Here is a 17,899-nt window from a genome sequence, read left to right on the forward strand (position 1 = left end):
CAGGTTTGCCAAGTTGAAACACAAAGTAAATTGATCCAAACTTTCTCCCAAGCGAATTAATCCAAACTTTCAAGAGTACGATCCTTGTGAGTGCATCCTTGGAATGAATAAAACAGCGTAATGGGGGCGTAGGGGTTTGGTATGCAGTGTAGAGGTGACCACCTTTGGTTTAATGTGATTGCTTCTTAATGAGCGTGAAGGGTTGGTCTCCTGCTGTTTCTAGAGCAGGCTGAAGATTCTGGCTCAGCGACTTTTAGTGGATTAAATCATGGTTGGTGACTGGACACAACTGGTGTGCCCGGATGGGAGAGAGTCAAGTCTGTGGAATGCCAATGAGGTTCCTGGAGATGCCTTCCACGTTGAAAATGCTGGGGGGAAGAATTAGGACTAATCAAAGGAAACACTTCTTCACGCAGCGCGTGATCGGTGTTTGGAATATGCTGCCACGGGAGGTGGTGATGGCCACTCACCTGGATAGCTTTAAAAGGGGCTTTGACAGATTTGTGGAGAAGTCGATTTATGGCTACCAATCTTGATCCTCCTTGATCTCAGATTGCAAATGCCTTAGCAGACCAGGTGCTCAGGAGCAGCAGCAGCAGCAGAAGGCCCTTGCTTTCACCTCCTGCCTGTGAGCTCCCAAAGGCACCTGGTGGGCCACTGCGAGTAGCAGAGTGCTGGACTAGATGGACTCTGGTCTGATCCAGCAGGCTAATTCTTATGTTCTTAGCCCAAAATTGACACCACTCTGTTTTAATAGAGAATCCAGAAGACATCATGGTTGTCCCGTTGCCTTCCAGCATGTTATAAAGATTTGATTTGTGGCATCTATTGATCATTATCCTATTACAAAAAAACTATCATGATTTTTTTAAAAAAATGAGCACTCACTTTGGCTGCAAAGTGAAAAGAAGAAATATGAGTCAGTTGATTCAGGAACCACTAAGGAGTTCTGTAGACAGCCACTGAGAGTTAGCAGGAAGTCATGAAGTGTGGAGAAGTTGAAGGGCTTAAAGATGCCCCAGTATAAAGGGAACAGCTGCCTGGAACAGCAACATCTCTGCTGAATGGGACTTGTGAGTAATCATAATAGTAGGATCTTGTCTGTGGGACAGATGTTGCCAGATTTTATAGATGATATAGCAAAATTGTCCTGTAAGGAACCCTTGTACCTGACCAAGGCACAAAAAAGTTATCGCCTGCCGGTGGGGGGAGGGGGGGACTATTTCACAGAAACACCATAGCTCTTCAGTGGGTTTTTTTTTCACACAAAGAAATAGACCCCAAAGAAGTTGCCCCTGGAATATCCAAATGGGAGAAAGGTATTGGAGATCCAGCGGGATGTCCTGGATAGAGTGATAGACTAGGATCCTGGACGATCAGGGCTTAATCCCCACTTCTGTTAGGTGACCTTTGGCCTGTCACAACTCTCTGCCTGGCCTACCTCACAAGATTGTTGTGAGAAAATGGAGAACGATGTTCAAAAAGCCACTCGGGAGTCCCAACCGGAGAGAAAAGTGGGATATAAATCAACACAAATGCACGCCTTGGGGGAATCTCATGGGCATGAAACCCTGTTTTGTCTGACTGACCCTCTGCTCCCTTCCAACAAATGCACACGCCCATTTCGGTAAATACGGTGGATCATCACCGCCAAGTCTCCATGACACCGTGAATCCCTGACCACCCCTCCCCCATCTCACCAGTTGCTAGGTGTCTGAACACTCTAGAACTCCCAGGTTCTGTGACACTCATGCAGTTCTGACACCACTCATGAGCCAGGCTCAGCTCTCCCCTCCTGTTGGAGGAAGGTGTTTGTGCATCTCTGCAGTTGCCGTGCAGAGCCTGCTGTGGGCCCAGGCCCCGCATGGAATGGGCGTCCCCGAAGGGAGAGAGAGATGAGCCAGCCTGCTCTGGCTTTACTACTTTGCCTAGGAGCACTAGTCCTGGAAGGTACTCAGGGTGTGGGAGAGTAGCGAAGCTGGTGGGCATTTGGGGCGAGGCAGGAATCGCGAGCCCGCTCTGTTTCTCTTCCGGGTCTCATGTTGTTCTTTTCTTCCAGCTGGTGCTAGCGCTAGTGAACAATCGACTTTCTTCAAGCCTCTCAGTGAGTACAGAACGCTCCCCACACCTTCCTCCCCTGATTCCCTTTCTCAAACAAAAGCCCAGCGGGAATTTAAAGGTTGACAACGCTGATTTCAAGAAGAGTTTTCGTGAGAACTCTGTTCAGTTCTGACCTGTCCCCAAGTCCTGGTCCTGAAAAGTCTGGGGCTCCCTCTGGAGGCAAGGATTGGAACCACAGCTCCGAGCATTCACAAGCTGATCCGTATTTGCACCTCTTCCCCAGTTGAATATTGCAAGCCTTGAGGACTGGAAACCTGATGTTTTGAGGAGGGTTAAAAAACACCCTGAAATTTTCAGGACTGCTCTAGTCTGTGTATGCCGGGGGCAAAGGGGGTCGTGGCACTTTTTATTTTAGGAGAGGAGGAGGAGGAGGAGTTTGGATTTATATCCCCCTTTTTCAAAGGGGCTTACAATCTCCTTTCCCTCCCCCCCCACCCCCACAACAAACACCCTGTGAGGTGGGTGGGGCTGAGAGAGCTCCAAAGAACTATGGCTGATTCCGCATGGGCCAAAAAAAGCGGTGTGAAAACGGTGTGAAAACAGTATAAACCCTCTTACATTATTTTAAACCCTTTTACACCATTTTCACACCATTTTCACACTGCTGTTTTTGGCCCATGCGGAATCAGCCTATGATTAGCTCAAGGTCACCCCGCTAGCATGTGTTGGAGTGCACAAGCTAATCTGGTTCACCAGATAAGCCTCCACAGCTCAAGTGGCAGAGCGGGGAATCAAACCCAGTTCTCCAGATTAGAGTGCACCTGCTCTTAACCACTACACCATGCTGGGAGGATAAAAGCTGGTAAATCAATGGATGGAAGACCTTAGAACATATGCAGGCAATTGCGCATGGATTTGTTATTAGATATTTGGAAACCATTTATAGACACATTTGTCTAGATGTTCCACCACTGTCATAATATTTTAGTATTTATGTGTATTCTTCTTAAGATTTTTTCCTCTTGCTTTATTTCTGTTTTTTTCCTGAAGGAAAGAAAAAGAAAAAGAGGCCACGCGATGCACATGTAAACAAATTGCAAAGCTTATCAAATGCCAAAAAATCATCAAGTCTTTAAATCTGATGCTCCCTTTGCGCATGAGACCTAGGCCAAATGGAGAAGAAGAAGAGTTTGGATTTATACCCCACCTTTCTCTCCTGTAAAGGAGACTCAAGGTGGCTTTCAAGCTCCTTTCCCTTTCTCTCCCCACAACAGACACCTTGTGAGGCAGGTGGGGCTGAGAGAGTTCTGAAAGAACTGTGACTAGGCCAAGATCACCCAGCAGGAATGTAGGAGTGCGGAAACACATCTGGTTCACCAGATAAGCCCCAGCCACTCAGGCGGAGGAGTGGGGAATCAAACCCGATCCTCCAGATTAGAATCCACCTGCTCTTAACCACTACACCATGTTCTCATTCTGTCTTCTAGCATGCAACCAGGAGCCCTCTCACCGGCATACGTGTGGTGCGGAAGCGGAAAAATTCTATCCGAAGCAGTGCCTACAGAAAAAATGCTGCTACCTTAATAATACCTGCTACCACCATATCATCGATGGTGAGACAAGAGCTTCTCTGGGCAAATGAGTTTATGGTGTCACTAAAGCACAATTGCTACTTATTTGTTGGGCAATTCTTGGGCATCTTCCTTCAACCCTGGTGTTTCAGGGATATCCCGGTTCTTCGGGACCTGTATCTACGGGACTTGGTATAGAACAGTAGTTAAAAGAACCCGCTATCATACCGTGGTGGCGAACCTTTGACACTCCAGATGTTATGGACTACAATTCCCATCAGCCTCTGCCAGCATGGCCAATTGGCCATGCTGGCAGGGGCTGATGGGAATTGTAGTCTGTAACATCTGGAGTGCCAAAGGTTCGCCACCATTCTGGGACATCATTCATTGTAAATGTCACATCAGCCACAAACTTCAACTTGAGTTTAATAACATGGACCTACCCAGTGGTGGGATCCAAAATTTTTAGTAACAGGTTCCCATGGTGGTGGGATTCAAACTGTAGCGTAGCGCCAATGGGGCTGGGTGGGGCACGACGGGGGCGTGGCCGGGCATTCCGGGGATGGGGCATTCCTGGGCGGGGCTGTGGCAAGGACTCAGCCGCTGCGCCGGTCCTTGGGCAGGAAACAAATGCACGCAGGCGCAGGCTGCCACGCACACCGGGGGACCTCCTGCTAGACTGCTTCAAGTTCTGCACGCTACTACTGAGAGAAGGGGCATAACTAAGGCAAAGATCACGTGGCAAAATCTCCAATTAGTAACCCCCTCTCGCCACACACAAATAATTAGTAACCCACTCTCGGGAACCTGTGAGAACCTGCTGGATCCCACCTCTGGACCTACCTTGCAGGGCTGTTGTGAGGATTTCTGATCTGGGAAACGACAAAGGGCTTTGAGTGCTGAAAGCACTGCACAAATTGTTGTTAGTGGCATTCTTACATTAAGGTTTGCACCGGTTTTATACCTATTCCACAGTTTTATACTTATTCCCCAAAGGGAAAGTATGATAAGGTGCAGAGAATTCTCCGTCAATTCTCTACCACTGCCTTCTGCCAGTGGGTGAGGACTTTCCTGCTGGGGCGCTTGCTTTAATTTTTTGATGTATGCATTTTAAACTTTGTTTGAATGTGTTGACTCTTCACAGTCTTGGGCATGAAAATATTTTAAATAAATGATAAAGCCACCCCTAGCTCCACTCACAGAATTGACATGCCCTATGAAGAGATTGTTTTCTGCTGCTCCAGAGACAAGGACCAGGGGTAATGAGTTCAAGGTGAAGGAAAAGAGATTCCACCTAAACATCAGGAAACTTCCTGACAAACAGGGCTGTTTGACAGTGGAACGCACTGCCTCGGAGTGTGGTGGAGTCTCCTTCTTTGGAGGTTTTTAAAGAATGCTGGATGGAAATCTGCCAGGAGTGCTTTGATTGTGTATTCCTGCATCGCAGGGTGTTGGACTTGATGGCCCTCAGGGTCCCTTCCAACTCTATGATTCTATGAGGGAGCTACAGTTCGGTTTAAACCAGTGGTGGGATCCAAAAATTTTAGTAACAGGTTCCCATGGTGGTGGGATTCAAACAGTGGCGTAGCGCCAATGGGGCTGGGCGTGGCACGACGGGGGTGTGGCTGGGCATTCCGGGGGCGGGGCATTAATAATTTCTCTGTTACTGTAAAAAAAAGTTCCTAATTTCCAGCTGGTACCTTTCTGCCCATAATTTAAACTCATTATAGCAAGTCCTATCGTCTACTGCCAACAGAAACAACTACTTCTCCTCAAATTGACTGCCTGTCAAATACTTAATACTTTCAAATACTTAATTTTGTTTCTAGAAATCAAAAGGAGGATACTTTCCTTAAACAAGGAACTTTACCATATTTCTAAAACATGTTTTTAAAACAGCCCAACAGGGAGAATTATCCCGTTTTCTACCTTCGCTAACCAGCCACATAGGAAACAACAGGACTTTATGATTTTTGGACCTAATGGAATTTCTAACGGAAAAGTTGACCCAATTAGTAACCCCCTCTCGGCACACACAAATAATTAGTAACCCACTCTCGGGAACTGGTGAGAACCTGCTGGATCCCACCTCTGGTTTGAACCTGTGCTGTTGATACAAACAATATGCCGTTGCAGAGAAAAAAAGGACCTGTAGTGGGGTCATAGTAGTTTGGAATGGGTTAGGGAATGTGGTTAGGCAAGTTGCAGGGTTGAACATTTCTGCAGACTTGAGGAACGGTGCCAAGGGAGGGAGCATTTTTGAGATGGGAGAGGCCTTAGTATAACACCCTGGAGTCCACCCTCCAAACAGCCATTTCCTCCGTCTTGTCATTTGTGATCTCTTCCCCATCCTCTCCCGTTCCTTCCTTTCTTCTTTGTAGGCTGTGGGGATTTTAGCATGTGATTTGTGAAAGTTCTAACCCTTGGGGGTATTTTGATTGCTCTGCATCATTTTATCGTCTTTATGTTAGAAGCCACCCTGAGCCTGTGAGGGGAAGGGCGACCAACCAATCAAATGAAGTAACAATAATAAATAGTTGGCAACCCCAGTTTGAGGTCAGGATTGATGTGAGCTGATGGGACAAGACCCCTTTTCAGCTAGGCAGGAATATCTTGTGGTTTCCATACAGTGATGATTGGGGCGTGCTCTATCTGTCTGCAATCCTGTCTCTCAACCAATACACCTCAGCATCCTTGTGAAGAGTCTCCTTCCTCAAGACAGATGGTTTCCTTTGGCAGGTACTGCTCAACGGCGCAATGCGGGGATCCTCGGCGGAACCTGCGTCATGGTGGTTGTCTTGGGCGCGTGTCTCTTTTACGGTTGGTAAGTCATGGGCTCTTTGGGGACTGACTGAGAGCATTTGCCCCTGGGCTGCAGGGGGTGGGGTGTCTCTGTGTGGAGGAAGCTGGTGTGCCAGTGTGGTTAAGAGCAGGTGGATTCTAATCTGGAGAACCGGGTTTGATTCCCCATTCTTCCACCTGAGTGGCGGAGGCTTATCTGGTGAACCAGATGTGTTTCCGCACTCCTACACCCCACCTGCCTCACAAAGTGTCTGTTGTGGGGAGAGGAAGGGAAAGGAGCTCCCTTGAGTCTGCTTACAGGAGAGAAAGGGGGGGGGTATAAATCCAAACTCCTCCTCCTCCTCCTCCTCCTCCTCCTCCTCCTCCTCTTCTTCTTCTTCTTCTTCTTCTTCTTCTTCTTCTTCTTCTTCTAGGATCAGCAGTGGCATAGGAGGTTAAGAGCTCGTATATCTAATCTGGAGGAACCGGGTTTGATTCTCCTCTCTGCCGCCTGAGCTGTGGAGGCTTATCTGGGGAATTCAGATTAGCCTGTACATTCCCACACACGCCAGCTGGGTGACCTTGGGCTAGTCACAGCTTCTCGGAGCTCTCTCAGCCCCACCTACCTCACAGGGTGTTTGTTGTGAGGGGGAAGGGCAAGGAGATTGTAAGCCCCTTTGAGTCTCCTACAGAAGGGGGGATATAAATCCAAACTCCTCCTCCTCCTCCTCTTCTTCTTCTTCTTCTTCTTCTTCTTCTTCACCTATATGTTACCCTGGGATTGCTGCTATTAAACATAGCAAAAAACAAAATAAAAAAGGATTGCACAGTATATTGTTGAAGGCTTTCATGGTTGCATCAACTGGTTGCTGTAGGTTTTCTGGGCTGTGTGGCCGTGGTCTGGTAGTTTTTGCTCCTAATGTCTCCCCTGCATCTTTGGCTGGCATTGGAAAACCTACAAGAGCCAGATTACACAATAGTCCTAGGACACTGTTAGGCTGTGATAGACAGATGTAGGTTGGCCCCAACCTGTACAAGATTTGATCAAAGGAGCTGTTTTTGCAACTGATCAGCACCTGCGGCAAGACCGTCGTCGCTGGCTGGTTGAGAAATGCATGCTGGGAGTTGTAGTTCTGTGAAAGAACTAGCAAAGGCATGAGCCCCACCCTTTAAAAATGACAGGCAAGGGAAGTCACGCCAGCCAAACTTCACCTCAAATCAGTTTAAAGGTAGAGAGCTGGTGGATGAGAATGTTCCCTGTACCTTGTTGCTATAAATCTTGTCCCACCTCCGCCGCCCTCCGCAGTCAAACAGAACTTAAAATCGCAACCCAAAGACTATTTGTGGCCTGGCTGACTCACTTGTGATAAAACCGAAGAGCTGCCCTGTCCCACAAGGAATTTGGGGCGACACTATTCAACATTCACTTCCCTAAAGAAGAGATAGTATATAGGAACCGAGGATCTAGATCTCCCACATACTCTTCCTTTGAGCCGCTTCTTTGGTGATTCCCATGATGCAATGCTTTGTGGATGCATATGTGTCCTTTTATAGATAGTGCTTCTTTTTTCCCCTGGCAAAGCTGAAAACATGAGAAATGCACAAAGCTAGAAATCTATATTGATATCCATACTAGAAGGAGGAGGAGGAGGAGTTTGGATTTATACCCCACCTCTCTCTCCTGTAAGGAGACTCAGGGTTTCTTACAAGCTCCTTTCCCTTCTTCCCACAACAGACACTTTGTGAGCTGGGGTTGACAGAGTTCCAAAGAACTGTGACTAGCCCAAGGTCACTCAGCAGGCTTCATGTGTAGGAGCGGGGAATCAAATCTGGTTCTCCAGATTAGAATCCACCTGCTCTTAACCACTATCCCACTCTGGCTCTAGCAAACATAAGAAGACTCCAACTGGATTAAACCAGTTGGTCTGTCTAATGCGGTGTTCTGTGGGACGCTGCAGCCAACCAAGTGCCTTGGAGGACCAAACAAACAAGGCATACAGGCTAAATACCACTAGTATTCCACGGTTAACTACTTCTGAAGATGTAGGTTCCCTTCGCTCATGCCCAGAGGGTCACTGACGGAGCTCTCCTCCGTGAAATTGTGTTACCCCCTCTCTAAAGTAAATTGTGTGTATTGGCAGTGAATTATTCACTGAATAAAGGAGAACATTTATCCTTCTTGAATCTGTTATTGTCCATTGACATTATGGAAACAGAATGTAATTTACAAAAATGAGAGGGTAGTAATAGCCAATCAGCAAGTGCAAGAGGAAAACACAAGATGTAAATATTAAAAATGCACAGTACATGACTAGAAATATTAACTAGTCACATCTATCAATACTGTTGTTGCACTGTAGCCTATATTTGGAGAGGGCAGGCAGATTTCTTGTGTTCCCAGTTTTGTTCACGAGGGTTCACCCAACTATCTATTCCTTTTCTTGCCTTTTTTTAAATAGTTGTAATAGAACCTGCTTTGCCGCACCCATGATAAAAACTGTGATCATTTGGTAAGAAGAAGAAAAAAAGTTGGATTTATATCCCCTCCCTTCTCCTTACAAACTCCTTTCACTCCCCCCCATAACAGACACCTTGTGAGGTAGGCAGGGCTGAGAGAGTTCTGAGAGAACTGTGACTTGCCCAAGGTCACCCAGCTGGCATGTGTTGGAGTGCACAAGCTAATCTAGTTCCCCAGATAAACTTCCACAGCTCCAAGTGGCAGAGCGGGGAATCAAACCCGGTTCTCCAGATTGGAGTGCCCACGTCCTGCGCGCTTAACTACTACACCACACTGGAAGCAGCAACCATATTTGCCATTGGCTCAAGGCTGTTGTGGATGAAATCCCCTGATATGTAATTCCACTGCAAATAAAATAAACTAACTGGGGGTAATGGGAAAGGAGGGGATTCCCTCCCCCCCCCCAACTGCAATTTCCCAGATCAAAAGGCCTCCTCCAGTCTGCTTTAAGGCATAGGAAAAAAAAGAGGCAGTGTAGTATAGTGGTTAAGAGTGGCAGACTCTAATCTGGAGAACCGGGTTCGATTCCCCACTCCTCCACATGAAGCCTTTTGGGTGACCCAGGGCCTGTCACAGTTCTCTTTGAAGTCTCTCAGCCCACATAGTAGTAGTAGTAGTAGTAGTAGTAGTAGTAGTAGTAGTAGTAGAAGAAGAAGAAGAAGAAGAAGAAGAAGAAGAGGAGGAGGAGGAGGAGGAGGAGGAGGAGTTTGGATGTATACCTCCCCTTTTTCTCCTGTAAGCAGACTCAAGGGAGCTCCTTTCCCTTCCTCTCCCCACAACAGACACCTTGTGAGGCAGGTGGGGCTGAGAGAGTCCTGAGAGAACTGTGAGTAGCCCAAGGTCACCCAGCTGCCGTGTGTGGGAGTGTACAGGCTAATCTGAATTCCCCAGAGAAGCCTCCACAGCTCAGGAGACAGAGCTGGGAATCAAACCCGGTTCCTCCAGATTAGATACACAAGCTCTTAACCTCCTACGCCACTGCTGCTCCTAATAAAGGGAGGCAATTGCAAACCACCTCTGAACATCTCTTGCCTTGAAAACCCTGTAAGTCAGCTGTGACTTGACAGTATTTCCCATTACCCCATGGGAAAATATACAGGCGCCCATATTGTGTGTCGTCCCCCTCCCCCCCACTAGTGGGGTCCAAGTCAGGTTCATTTGCAACTGTTTTTAGCTGCTATATTATAGATTGGCGTTCTGATCCCCCCCCCCCCCGCCCCCACGTCATGAGCAATTTGATCCTCCTTCATTAACCAAAACTCCCAGGTAGGGTTGCTGTAGGGCAGAGGGAACAGTATTCTTGGCCAGGTCCGTGAAGACCTGCGTTCTAGAGCAACCCGCACAGATACTAAGTCCTGACTTGGTTCTTCTCCTTATAGTAAATTTAGAGAGTTCCAAAAGAAAGAAAAGCTTTCCGAGGGACAGGAGAGTGAAGGCATAGAAGATTACCGGGTCAAGCTCTTGGATGACGAGAGTGTGGCCGAATCGGAGGTCCAGGAGGGAACCGTGTCAACACAGGGGGAAGACGCCTGGCCGCAAAGAAGACTCTCGAAACAGGTGGGATGGAGCCCGGAGCCCCTAGAGCTAGAGGAAATCCGGTTGCAACGGGACTGGAGCCCCGAACCGAGCCCTGACGTGAGCCAGGAACCGAGCCCCGAACCGCCGCCACTAAGCCCCGAACCTCCGCCACCAGCTATGGAGGATCTGCCGCCACCTCAGGAGCCACCCCCACCAGAACCATAAGAAGGAACCTTGGTAGCTGAGCAGGGGCCGGCTCTGATTGGACAATAGGCGGCAGATTAACAACCCAATGTTGCAATCCCAACGGACCTTTTCCTTTTCCAATAAAAGAGTTTAGTTTTGTGTTTATTGTGGTAGACTCCTAAGTTTGTATATCTCCTTCCAGGGCTCCCGGGGGGGGGGGGGCCTACAGTTCCTTACCATCCTAGGCTAGGTGCCTTCTCCATATATGAAAGCCCTTCAGATACCTGAAGATGGCTATCATATCACCTCTCAGTCATCTCCTCTCCACACTAAACTTACCCAACCCCTTCGATTTGGTTTCCAGACCCTTCAGTATCTTCGTTGCCCTCCTCTGGACATGTCCTAGCTTTACCAAAATTATTTTCAAACTGTGATGCCCAATACTGACCGTATCATACAGGAAGCAAGCTTGTTTTCTGCTGTCTTGGAGACTAGGACACGGAGTGATGGATTCAAGGGGAAGGAAAAGAGATTCCACCTAAACTTTAGGAAGAAGTTTCTGACTGCCAGGGCTGTTCGACAGTGGAATTCACTGCCTCGGAGAGTGGTGGAGTCTCCTTCTTTGGAGGTTTTTAAACAGGGGCTGGATGAAAATATGTCGGGAGTGCTTTGATTGTATGTTCCTGCACGGCAGGGGGTTGGACTTGATGGCCTTGGTGATCTCTTCCAACTCTATGATTCTACTCAGTGCTGGATTTACTTACTGTCTTTGCAGGTCAAAGCTTAAGACCTCAAAATCTACGAGACTTCCAGCCAAAGTTTATAATATTTTTATAAAAGTCCTTATTATCAAAGTCTTTTCTTACTCATGCTGACTTCACACACTGTAGTCCCCAAATAACGCTTCAGTAATTTTCTTTGTACCCCATTTCAGAAGGATACTGACTTAAGCGTTGATTTGTGTGTTGATTTTGTCTTTCTAGGACTTCACTAAAGTGGACCCTGTTTTGTGACCCCATTTTGTGGACCCCATCTTCCTCTAGGAGCAGTAGTGGCGTAGGAGGTTAAGAGCTCGTGTATCTAATCTGGAGGAACCGGGTTTGATTCCCAGCTCTGCCGCCTGAGCTGTGGAGGCTTATCTGGGGAATTCAGATTAGCCTGTACACTCCCACACACGCCAGCTGGGTGACCTTGGGCTAGTCACAGCTTCTCGGAGCTCTCTCAGCCCCACCCACCTCACAGGGTGTTTGTTGTGAGGGGGGAAGGGCAAGGAGATTGTCAGCCCCTTTGAGTCTCCTGCAGGAGAGAAAGGGGGGATATAAATCCAAACTCTTCTTCTTCTTCTAGTTGTAAGGGTAGAAGGTTGGGAGGGTGGAATACCCTAGGGCCGTGGTGGCGAACCTTTGGCACTCCAGATGTTATGGACTACAATTCCCATCAGCCCCTGCCAGCATGGCCAATTGGTCCTGCTAGCAGGGGCTGATGGGAATTGTAGTCCATAACATCTGGAGTGCCAAAGGTTCACCACCACTGCCCTAGGGCCTCTCTTCATCTAAATCTGGCACTGGTAGTACTCCAGGTGTGATTCGTTCATAGGAGCCCCACCAATGGGGCAAAGATAAAATCCCCTCTTCCCCAGCACTGCTACCAGCTTGCGGTGTAAATAAACGAACAGATACCATGGTACCAAAAAAGAAAGGTTTTTGAAATGCAAAGTAGAACACACACACAAAAAATCCCTTGATGTGGAAGGGGCGTGGCAGCAGGTCAGACTGGGAAGAGAAAAGTCCACCATTGGCTTTGATCTTCGGTAGGCCAAAGGTCACCTCTGGTGCTGGCAGGAAAACATTATCCATGTTGCCGAGCTCATCCATCCTTCTTAAAGGGTCCTCCTGTTAATCGCAAGCTTGATGTGGGTGGTCACCTGCGGAAAAGTAAGAGGGAGATGGCATCAAGATCCTCCAATTTAGAACTCTTGTGGCAGGGAGAGGAATTGGTCTGAGCTCTCCAACCCTGCCCACCAACCGTGCTTGATGCCAGAGGCGGAGCTACAAGGGGGACCGGTGTGTGTGCATTGCACTGGGCATGCGCCTGCGGGGGGGGGGGCGGGGGGCAGCAAAAATTTCAGGTTTGTTTTTTGTATTTTTTTAGTGTTTTTCAGTTTTTGGCTTGCAGGGGGTGCAGTTTTTAGGCTAGCAGAACCAAAATTTTAGGGAGTTTTCGGGGGACTCTCCTGATGATACCACCCAAGTTAGGTGAGGTTTGGTTCAGGGGGGTTCACAGTTATGGACTCCCAAAGGGGGTGCCCCATCCCCCATTGTTTCCAATGGGAGCTAATAGGAGATGGGGGCTACACCTTTGAGGGTCCATAACTTTGGACCCCCTGAACCAAACTTCACCAAACCTGGCTGGTATCATCAGGATAGTCTCCTAAAGATACCCTGAAATTTGGATGCTGCTGGCCTAAAAACTGCGCCCCCTGCAGGCCGAAAACTGAAAAAGCACTAAAAATGCAAAAAACACAAACATGGGGGGGGGAGCAAAACAGATTTCGCACCAGGCTCCATTTTCCCTAGATACGCCTCTGCCTGACGCCCATCTCTAGTGTTTGACAAGGCCTCTGTTTTCACAGCCCTGATAACCAAGAAGTTATGGATACCTCAGTGAGCTGCCCCACGTGGCCCGTCGGCCCGTCTGTGTTCAGCTTGAAAGGCCAAAAACAGAGGCAAGCGCTGGGGTAATGGGCTCGGGGCGGGTGGGAATTGTCTCTTGTTTCAAATCGAGACAAAACCAACCCGTCTCCGGTTTCAGGGCATGAAACATTAAAAGTTTGACGAAGGGGCCGAAAGAGGAACAAAGGGGAGAAGGGAAGTCACCGAACAGAAGAGAAACACAGCCGAGCCGTGGTTCTCCAAGCATGTAAAAGGATATCAGATGAATGAAAGGGAACCGCCATCTGGTCCGGCATGCTCTCACAGCCTCTGGGTAGCCCAAAAACGGGGCGTAAAAATACCGCATTGTCTCTGGCAACTGGTTCTGAACACGGAGTTTCTATTAGCTGTTAGTAACACTCATGGTGAATTTGTCTACCCGCCCGTTTGGAAAAACCCTTGGGACACTAAGTTCCGTAAGACAATTTTGTGTACTGGGCCCCTCCTGTGCTCTGTAAATAAATCTAGGGTTGCTAGATCCCCAGACTCACAATCATAAATGCTACTTGGCTGTTCAAAATGTGGTCAAGTTGCAGCCCTCTGTGGGGTTTTCAAGGCAAGAGACAAACAGGTACAGTTTGCTGGGCCGAACCTGCTTAGCTTCCAAGATCTGACAAGATCAGGCTACCTGGGCTATCCAGGTTGGTGCAGATGCCAGTTAGAAGCCCCATAAGTGACCCATACAAAGATGGGGCAGAGGGGAACATTCACCCTTTCACTGCTCTTCCATTACCCCAACTGCAGATTGTGACAGTGCTGAGAAATAGGTGTCAAACTCGCAGCCCTCCAGATGCTATGGACTACAATTCCCATCATCCCCTGTCAGCATGATGCTAGCAGGGGATGATGGGAACTGTAGTCCATAGCATCTGGAGGGCCGCGAGTTTGACACCTGTGGTTCAGAGGAACAACTAACACCTATGGTGCTTTAGACACCATAAATTATCTGACAAAGGAAGAGGGTAAAGACAGATGTTACTTCACCCACAAAATGCTCAGAAGGTTGTCCGTGTTGCCAACTGACCAGGTTCACATCTAACAACTGCATATCAAGTGGCTGCTAATGAACAGGGCTACCAATTCCAAGTTGGGGAGGTCCTAGGGATGCCCGGTGTGGGGGGAGGCCACAATTCCATCCTCCCACTGAGCCATTTTCTACAGGAAGCTCTGTCGTCCGGAAATCAGTTGCAATTCCAGGAGATCTCCAGGCCCAACCTGGTAGTTGGCAACCCCACCAAGTTAAGAAGCTTGCCCTCTTACTGGCTATAGGGGACAGACCCAAGGAAATCAACCAAGGGGCATCCACGTTACCTTTACGCTGCTTCCCGGCTGCTCGGCATCGTCCTCATGGCCAGCCCGCCGGCCTGGCTCCTAGACCAAGTCCGTGAGATCTTCCTGGCGAGCCGTGCCAACGTGCCTCCCTTGGCGCCATAGTCCCTCGCCAGCTCTTCGGGGGCTATCTCAATATTGCCCGTGTACCACATGATCCAGCCCAGGAGGCTCAGAAACACCAGCACTGCCCCGGAATATATCAAAAGGTCCCCAAAATCCCGGCCTCGGAGGCGTAGGCGGGCGAAGATGCCAGTCAGGAGGGCTGCTGTGCCCGCTGCGTCCATGAGCACCGCAAAGACCAAGGCCAGCCGGCAACGGCTCAATCCGGAAGACCCCATGGGATGGGGGTGAATTGGCGGGAGCCCCTTCCTTCAGTACTCGGTCTAGAGGACAGAGATGAGGGCTGGGGGCATGGAATTAGACAAGGGGGGGAAGGGTGAGAGAAAGAGAGAGACACAAGTAGACGGCAAGTTCTCTGAGCAGGTGACACGAGATCAGACCCTGGGGGAAACCACAAAGGTGTTTCAGAGGGTAGGAGGAAAGGACAGGGCCTTGTTGGTTGGTTTCAAGGGGGGGGGGGGGAAGAGAAGAAACGGCAAAGGGCCTACCCAAGCCCAAGAAAGGGAGAGGAGTGGCCCAGGTAGAAAAGACTTGGCAAAGCTGTCCAGCCAGTTCTAAAGGGGAGGGACCAAAACAGGTATCAGAGGAATTAACTCTACCTTCCCCTGAGAAGCCGGGAATTCCCCCCCTCTTCTGCTCTCCGCCAGGAGATAACTGATATTAAATCCGGGGGGGGGGGGGGACAACTTTGCCCACAAGAGTCCTGCCCCTCAGAATTTAAGCTAGGGTCCTTTGGATTCTTGAAAGGCTAAAACAAATTGTGTTTCCGCATTAACGGAGTTCAAGCACCTGCTTTTTGTCAGACACCTGTGCAGAAGGAGCGTTGCTATTTACACCCCGCTTATCCCCTGCTTTTCTCTCCTGTAAGCGGCTTACAATTGCCTCGCCTTCCCCTCTCCTGGCCTGCTCTGCATCTATCTAATGTACGGTCGAAGGCTTTCACGGCTGGAATCATTAAGGTGTGTTGAGGTTTCCGGGCTGTGTGCTACTGGAACACGGCCATGCAGCCCGGAAACCCCACAACACCCCATCTATCGAGGCCACAATTCAAGAAGCATTCATCTTCAAGCTGCCACAAGATTCCTGCGTCATTTGAAGCCTCGGTTCCTTGAACTCTCCCCCGGTTTGGACAATTTGCTCTCGCTTCAAAGAAGCCACGGGAAGCTGTGCACCTTGCTTTGCCCCCAGAAAACCTGGGAGACCTCTTCTTCTCCCGTCCCCTCCTTTCCTAACCCAGCACAGCACGGTCATAAACAGAGCCTCACCCTTTGAGAACTTTGTATCTCAAGCACATTCTTCGGTAGTGCGCTTGTCCAATCCGTTCGGCACAGAAAACACATGAAAGACACTTCCTGCTTACCTTTTGTGCAGTCAGCCAATCAGAGGCTGGGGAAAAGTTGGAAGGAGCGGTGACACCAGGCCAGTGTTGGGCGTTTACAGCCGTTGAGGTGCAGAAAAGCATTTCGTGTGTGTGTGTGTGTGTGTGTGTGTGTGTGTGTGTGTGTGTGTGTGTGTGTGTGTGTGTGTTTAAAGCTGCTTGTGCAAACACGGTGCCTCTGCCCACACGGCTGGGCTTCCAAAAGGCTACTGCCCAGGGCTGGATCCAGACCTTTGGAGGCCCTCAAAGCTGTCAAGGTTATGGTTCCCCATATACTGTATATGTAATTCAAAACGAAAACAATAGTAAACTATATATACACACACACACACGTTAGATATCACAGCTGCCAGCTCTTTAGCTGGTTGTTGGCCTTTCATGGTGAGCCAGCCTGTTGTAGTGGCTAAGAGCAGGTGCACTCTAATCTGGAGAACCGGGTTTGATTCCCCGCTCTGCCACTTGAGCTGTGGTGAACCAGATTAGCTTGCACACTCCAACACATGCCAGCTGGGTGACCTTGGGCTAGTCATAGCTCTTTGGAGCTCTCTCAGCCCCACCCGCCTCACAGGGTGTTTGTTGTGTGTGTGTGGGGGGGGGGGGGAGAAGGGAAAGGAGATTGTCAGCCCCTGTGAGTCTCCTACAGGAGAGAAACAGGGTATAGGAGCAGCAGTGGCGTAGTGGCTAAGAGCAGGCGCACTCTGATCTGGAGGAACCGGGTTTGATTCCCAGCTCTGCTGCTTGAGTTGTGGAGGCTTATCTGGGGAATTCAGATTAGCCTGTGCACTCCCACACATGCCAGCTGGGTGACCTTGGGCTAGTCACAGCTTTCCGAAGCTCTCTCAGCCCCACTTACCTCACAGGGTGTTTGTTGTGAGGGGGGAAGGGCGAGGAGATTGTCAGCCCCTTTGAGTCTCCTAAAGGAGAGAATGGGGAGATATAAATCCAACTCTTCTTCTTCTTCTTCTTCTTCTTCTTCTTCTTCTTCTTCTTCTTCTTCTTCTTCTTCTTCTTCTTCTTCTATAAATCCAAACTCTTCCTCCTCCTCCTCCTCCTCTTCTTCTTCTTTAGCTGTTTGTTGGCCTTTCATTACAATTTGAGCCTCACCGAGAGGCCTAGAAAGTTGTAATGTATCGGCATGGTATTCAGTGCTATAGTTATATATTTTTTTTATTTGTTGTGGGGGCTTTTTATGGGCCCTGGTTCAACTGCAACATTTTACCATGGTCCACCGTAAATCCATCACAGGCAAGAAAAATCTCTATGGGGCCCTCTTTACTTGAGGCCACAAGTATGTACTTATTTTGCTTGAGGGTTACTCCAGGGCTGCTTCTGCCCCAAAAGACAATTCACAGGGACTAAATTCCATTGAACTGAGAGGGGCTTTCTGCTTACAAGCAAACTGAGCATCTTTACCCTGCCCAGTTCCTATTTCAGATTCACTGTTTCTAACCTGCAGAAGAATCTTTCATTTCCCTAAAAACCACGGCACGTACGGGTTGGGGAAGTGACGTCCCCACCCTGCAAGAAATCGCCCGGCATGCTTTTCTCAGGGAGACAGCGCACATGTATCATGCACAGCCTTATCCTTGGTATGTTTTTGTGATGCCCCGTCTTTTGGTACCTATGACAGCTTCTGTCCCCCCTCCTAAACCGGATGCAACAGCCTGAGCTTCAAAGCCCTGCATGGTTTTGTTGTCCCTAGCTTATCTGTTCTTTTGTATCC

General features: G+C 48.9%; 2 protein-coding genes across 4 annotated transcripts; one reads left to right on the plus strand and one right to left on the minus strand.

Annotated features, from left to right (window-relative positions):
- The first annotated feature begins 2,043 nt into the window (after positions 1-2,043).
- Positions 2,044-10,796, plus strand: LOC125445156 (leucine-rich repeat extensin-like protein 2). Its single transcript, XM_048518035.1, has 4 exons — positions 2,044-2,104; positions 3,549-3,674; positions 6,372-6,456; positions 10,311-10,796. The coding sequence occupies exons 3-4, from the start codon at positions 6,419-6,421 to the stop codon at positions 10,672-10,674; spliced, it is 402 nt and encodes a 133-aa protein (XP_048373992.1). The 5' UTR covers positions 2,044-2,104; positions 3,549-3,674; positions 6,372-6,418; the 3' UTR covers positions 10,675-10,796.
- Positions 10,797-12,319: 1,523 nt separating this feature from the next.
- Positions 12,320-16,169, minus strand: TMEM238 (transmembrane protein 238). Of its 3 annotated transcripts, none has more exons than XM_048518164.1 (3): positions 16,064-16,169; positions 14,658-15,081; positions 12,320-12,559 (listed from the first exon to the last, which is right to left on the minus strand). In XM_048518164.1, the coding sequence occupies exon 2, from the start codon at positions 15,014-15,016 to the stop codon at positions 14,660-14,662; it is 357 nt and encodes a 118-aa protein (XP_048374121.1). In that variant the 5' UTR covers positions 15,017-15,081; positions 16,064-16,169; the 3' UTR covers positions 12,320-12,559; positions 14,658-14,659. The 3 variants fall into 3 exon arrangements, with proteins under 3 accessions (XP_048374121.1, XP_048374122.1, XP_048374120.1); XM_048518165.1 differs by lacking the exon at positions 16,064-16,169 and adding an exon at positions 15,971-16,031; XM_048518163.1 differs by lacking the exon at positions 16,064-16,169 and having other exon boundaries at positions 14,658-15,378.
- Positions 16,170-17,899: the final 1,730 nt, after the last annotated feature.

This window comes from Sphaerodactylus townsendi, linkage group LG15 (assembly GCF_021028975.2).
Source record: "Sphaerodactylus townsendi isolate TG3544 linkage group LG15, MPM_Stown_v2.3, whole genome shotgun sequence".
Classification (NCBI taxonomy): domain Eukaryota; kingdom Metazoa; phylum Chordata; class Lepidosauria; order Squamata; family Sphaerodactylidae; genus Sphaerodactylus; species Sphaerodactylus townsendi.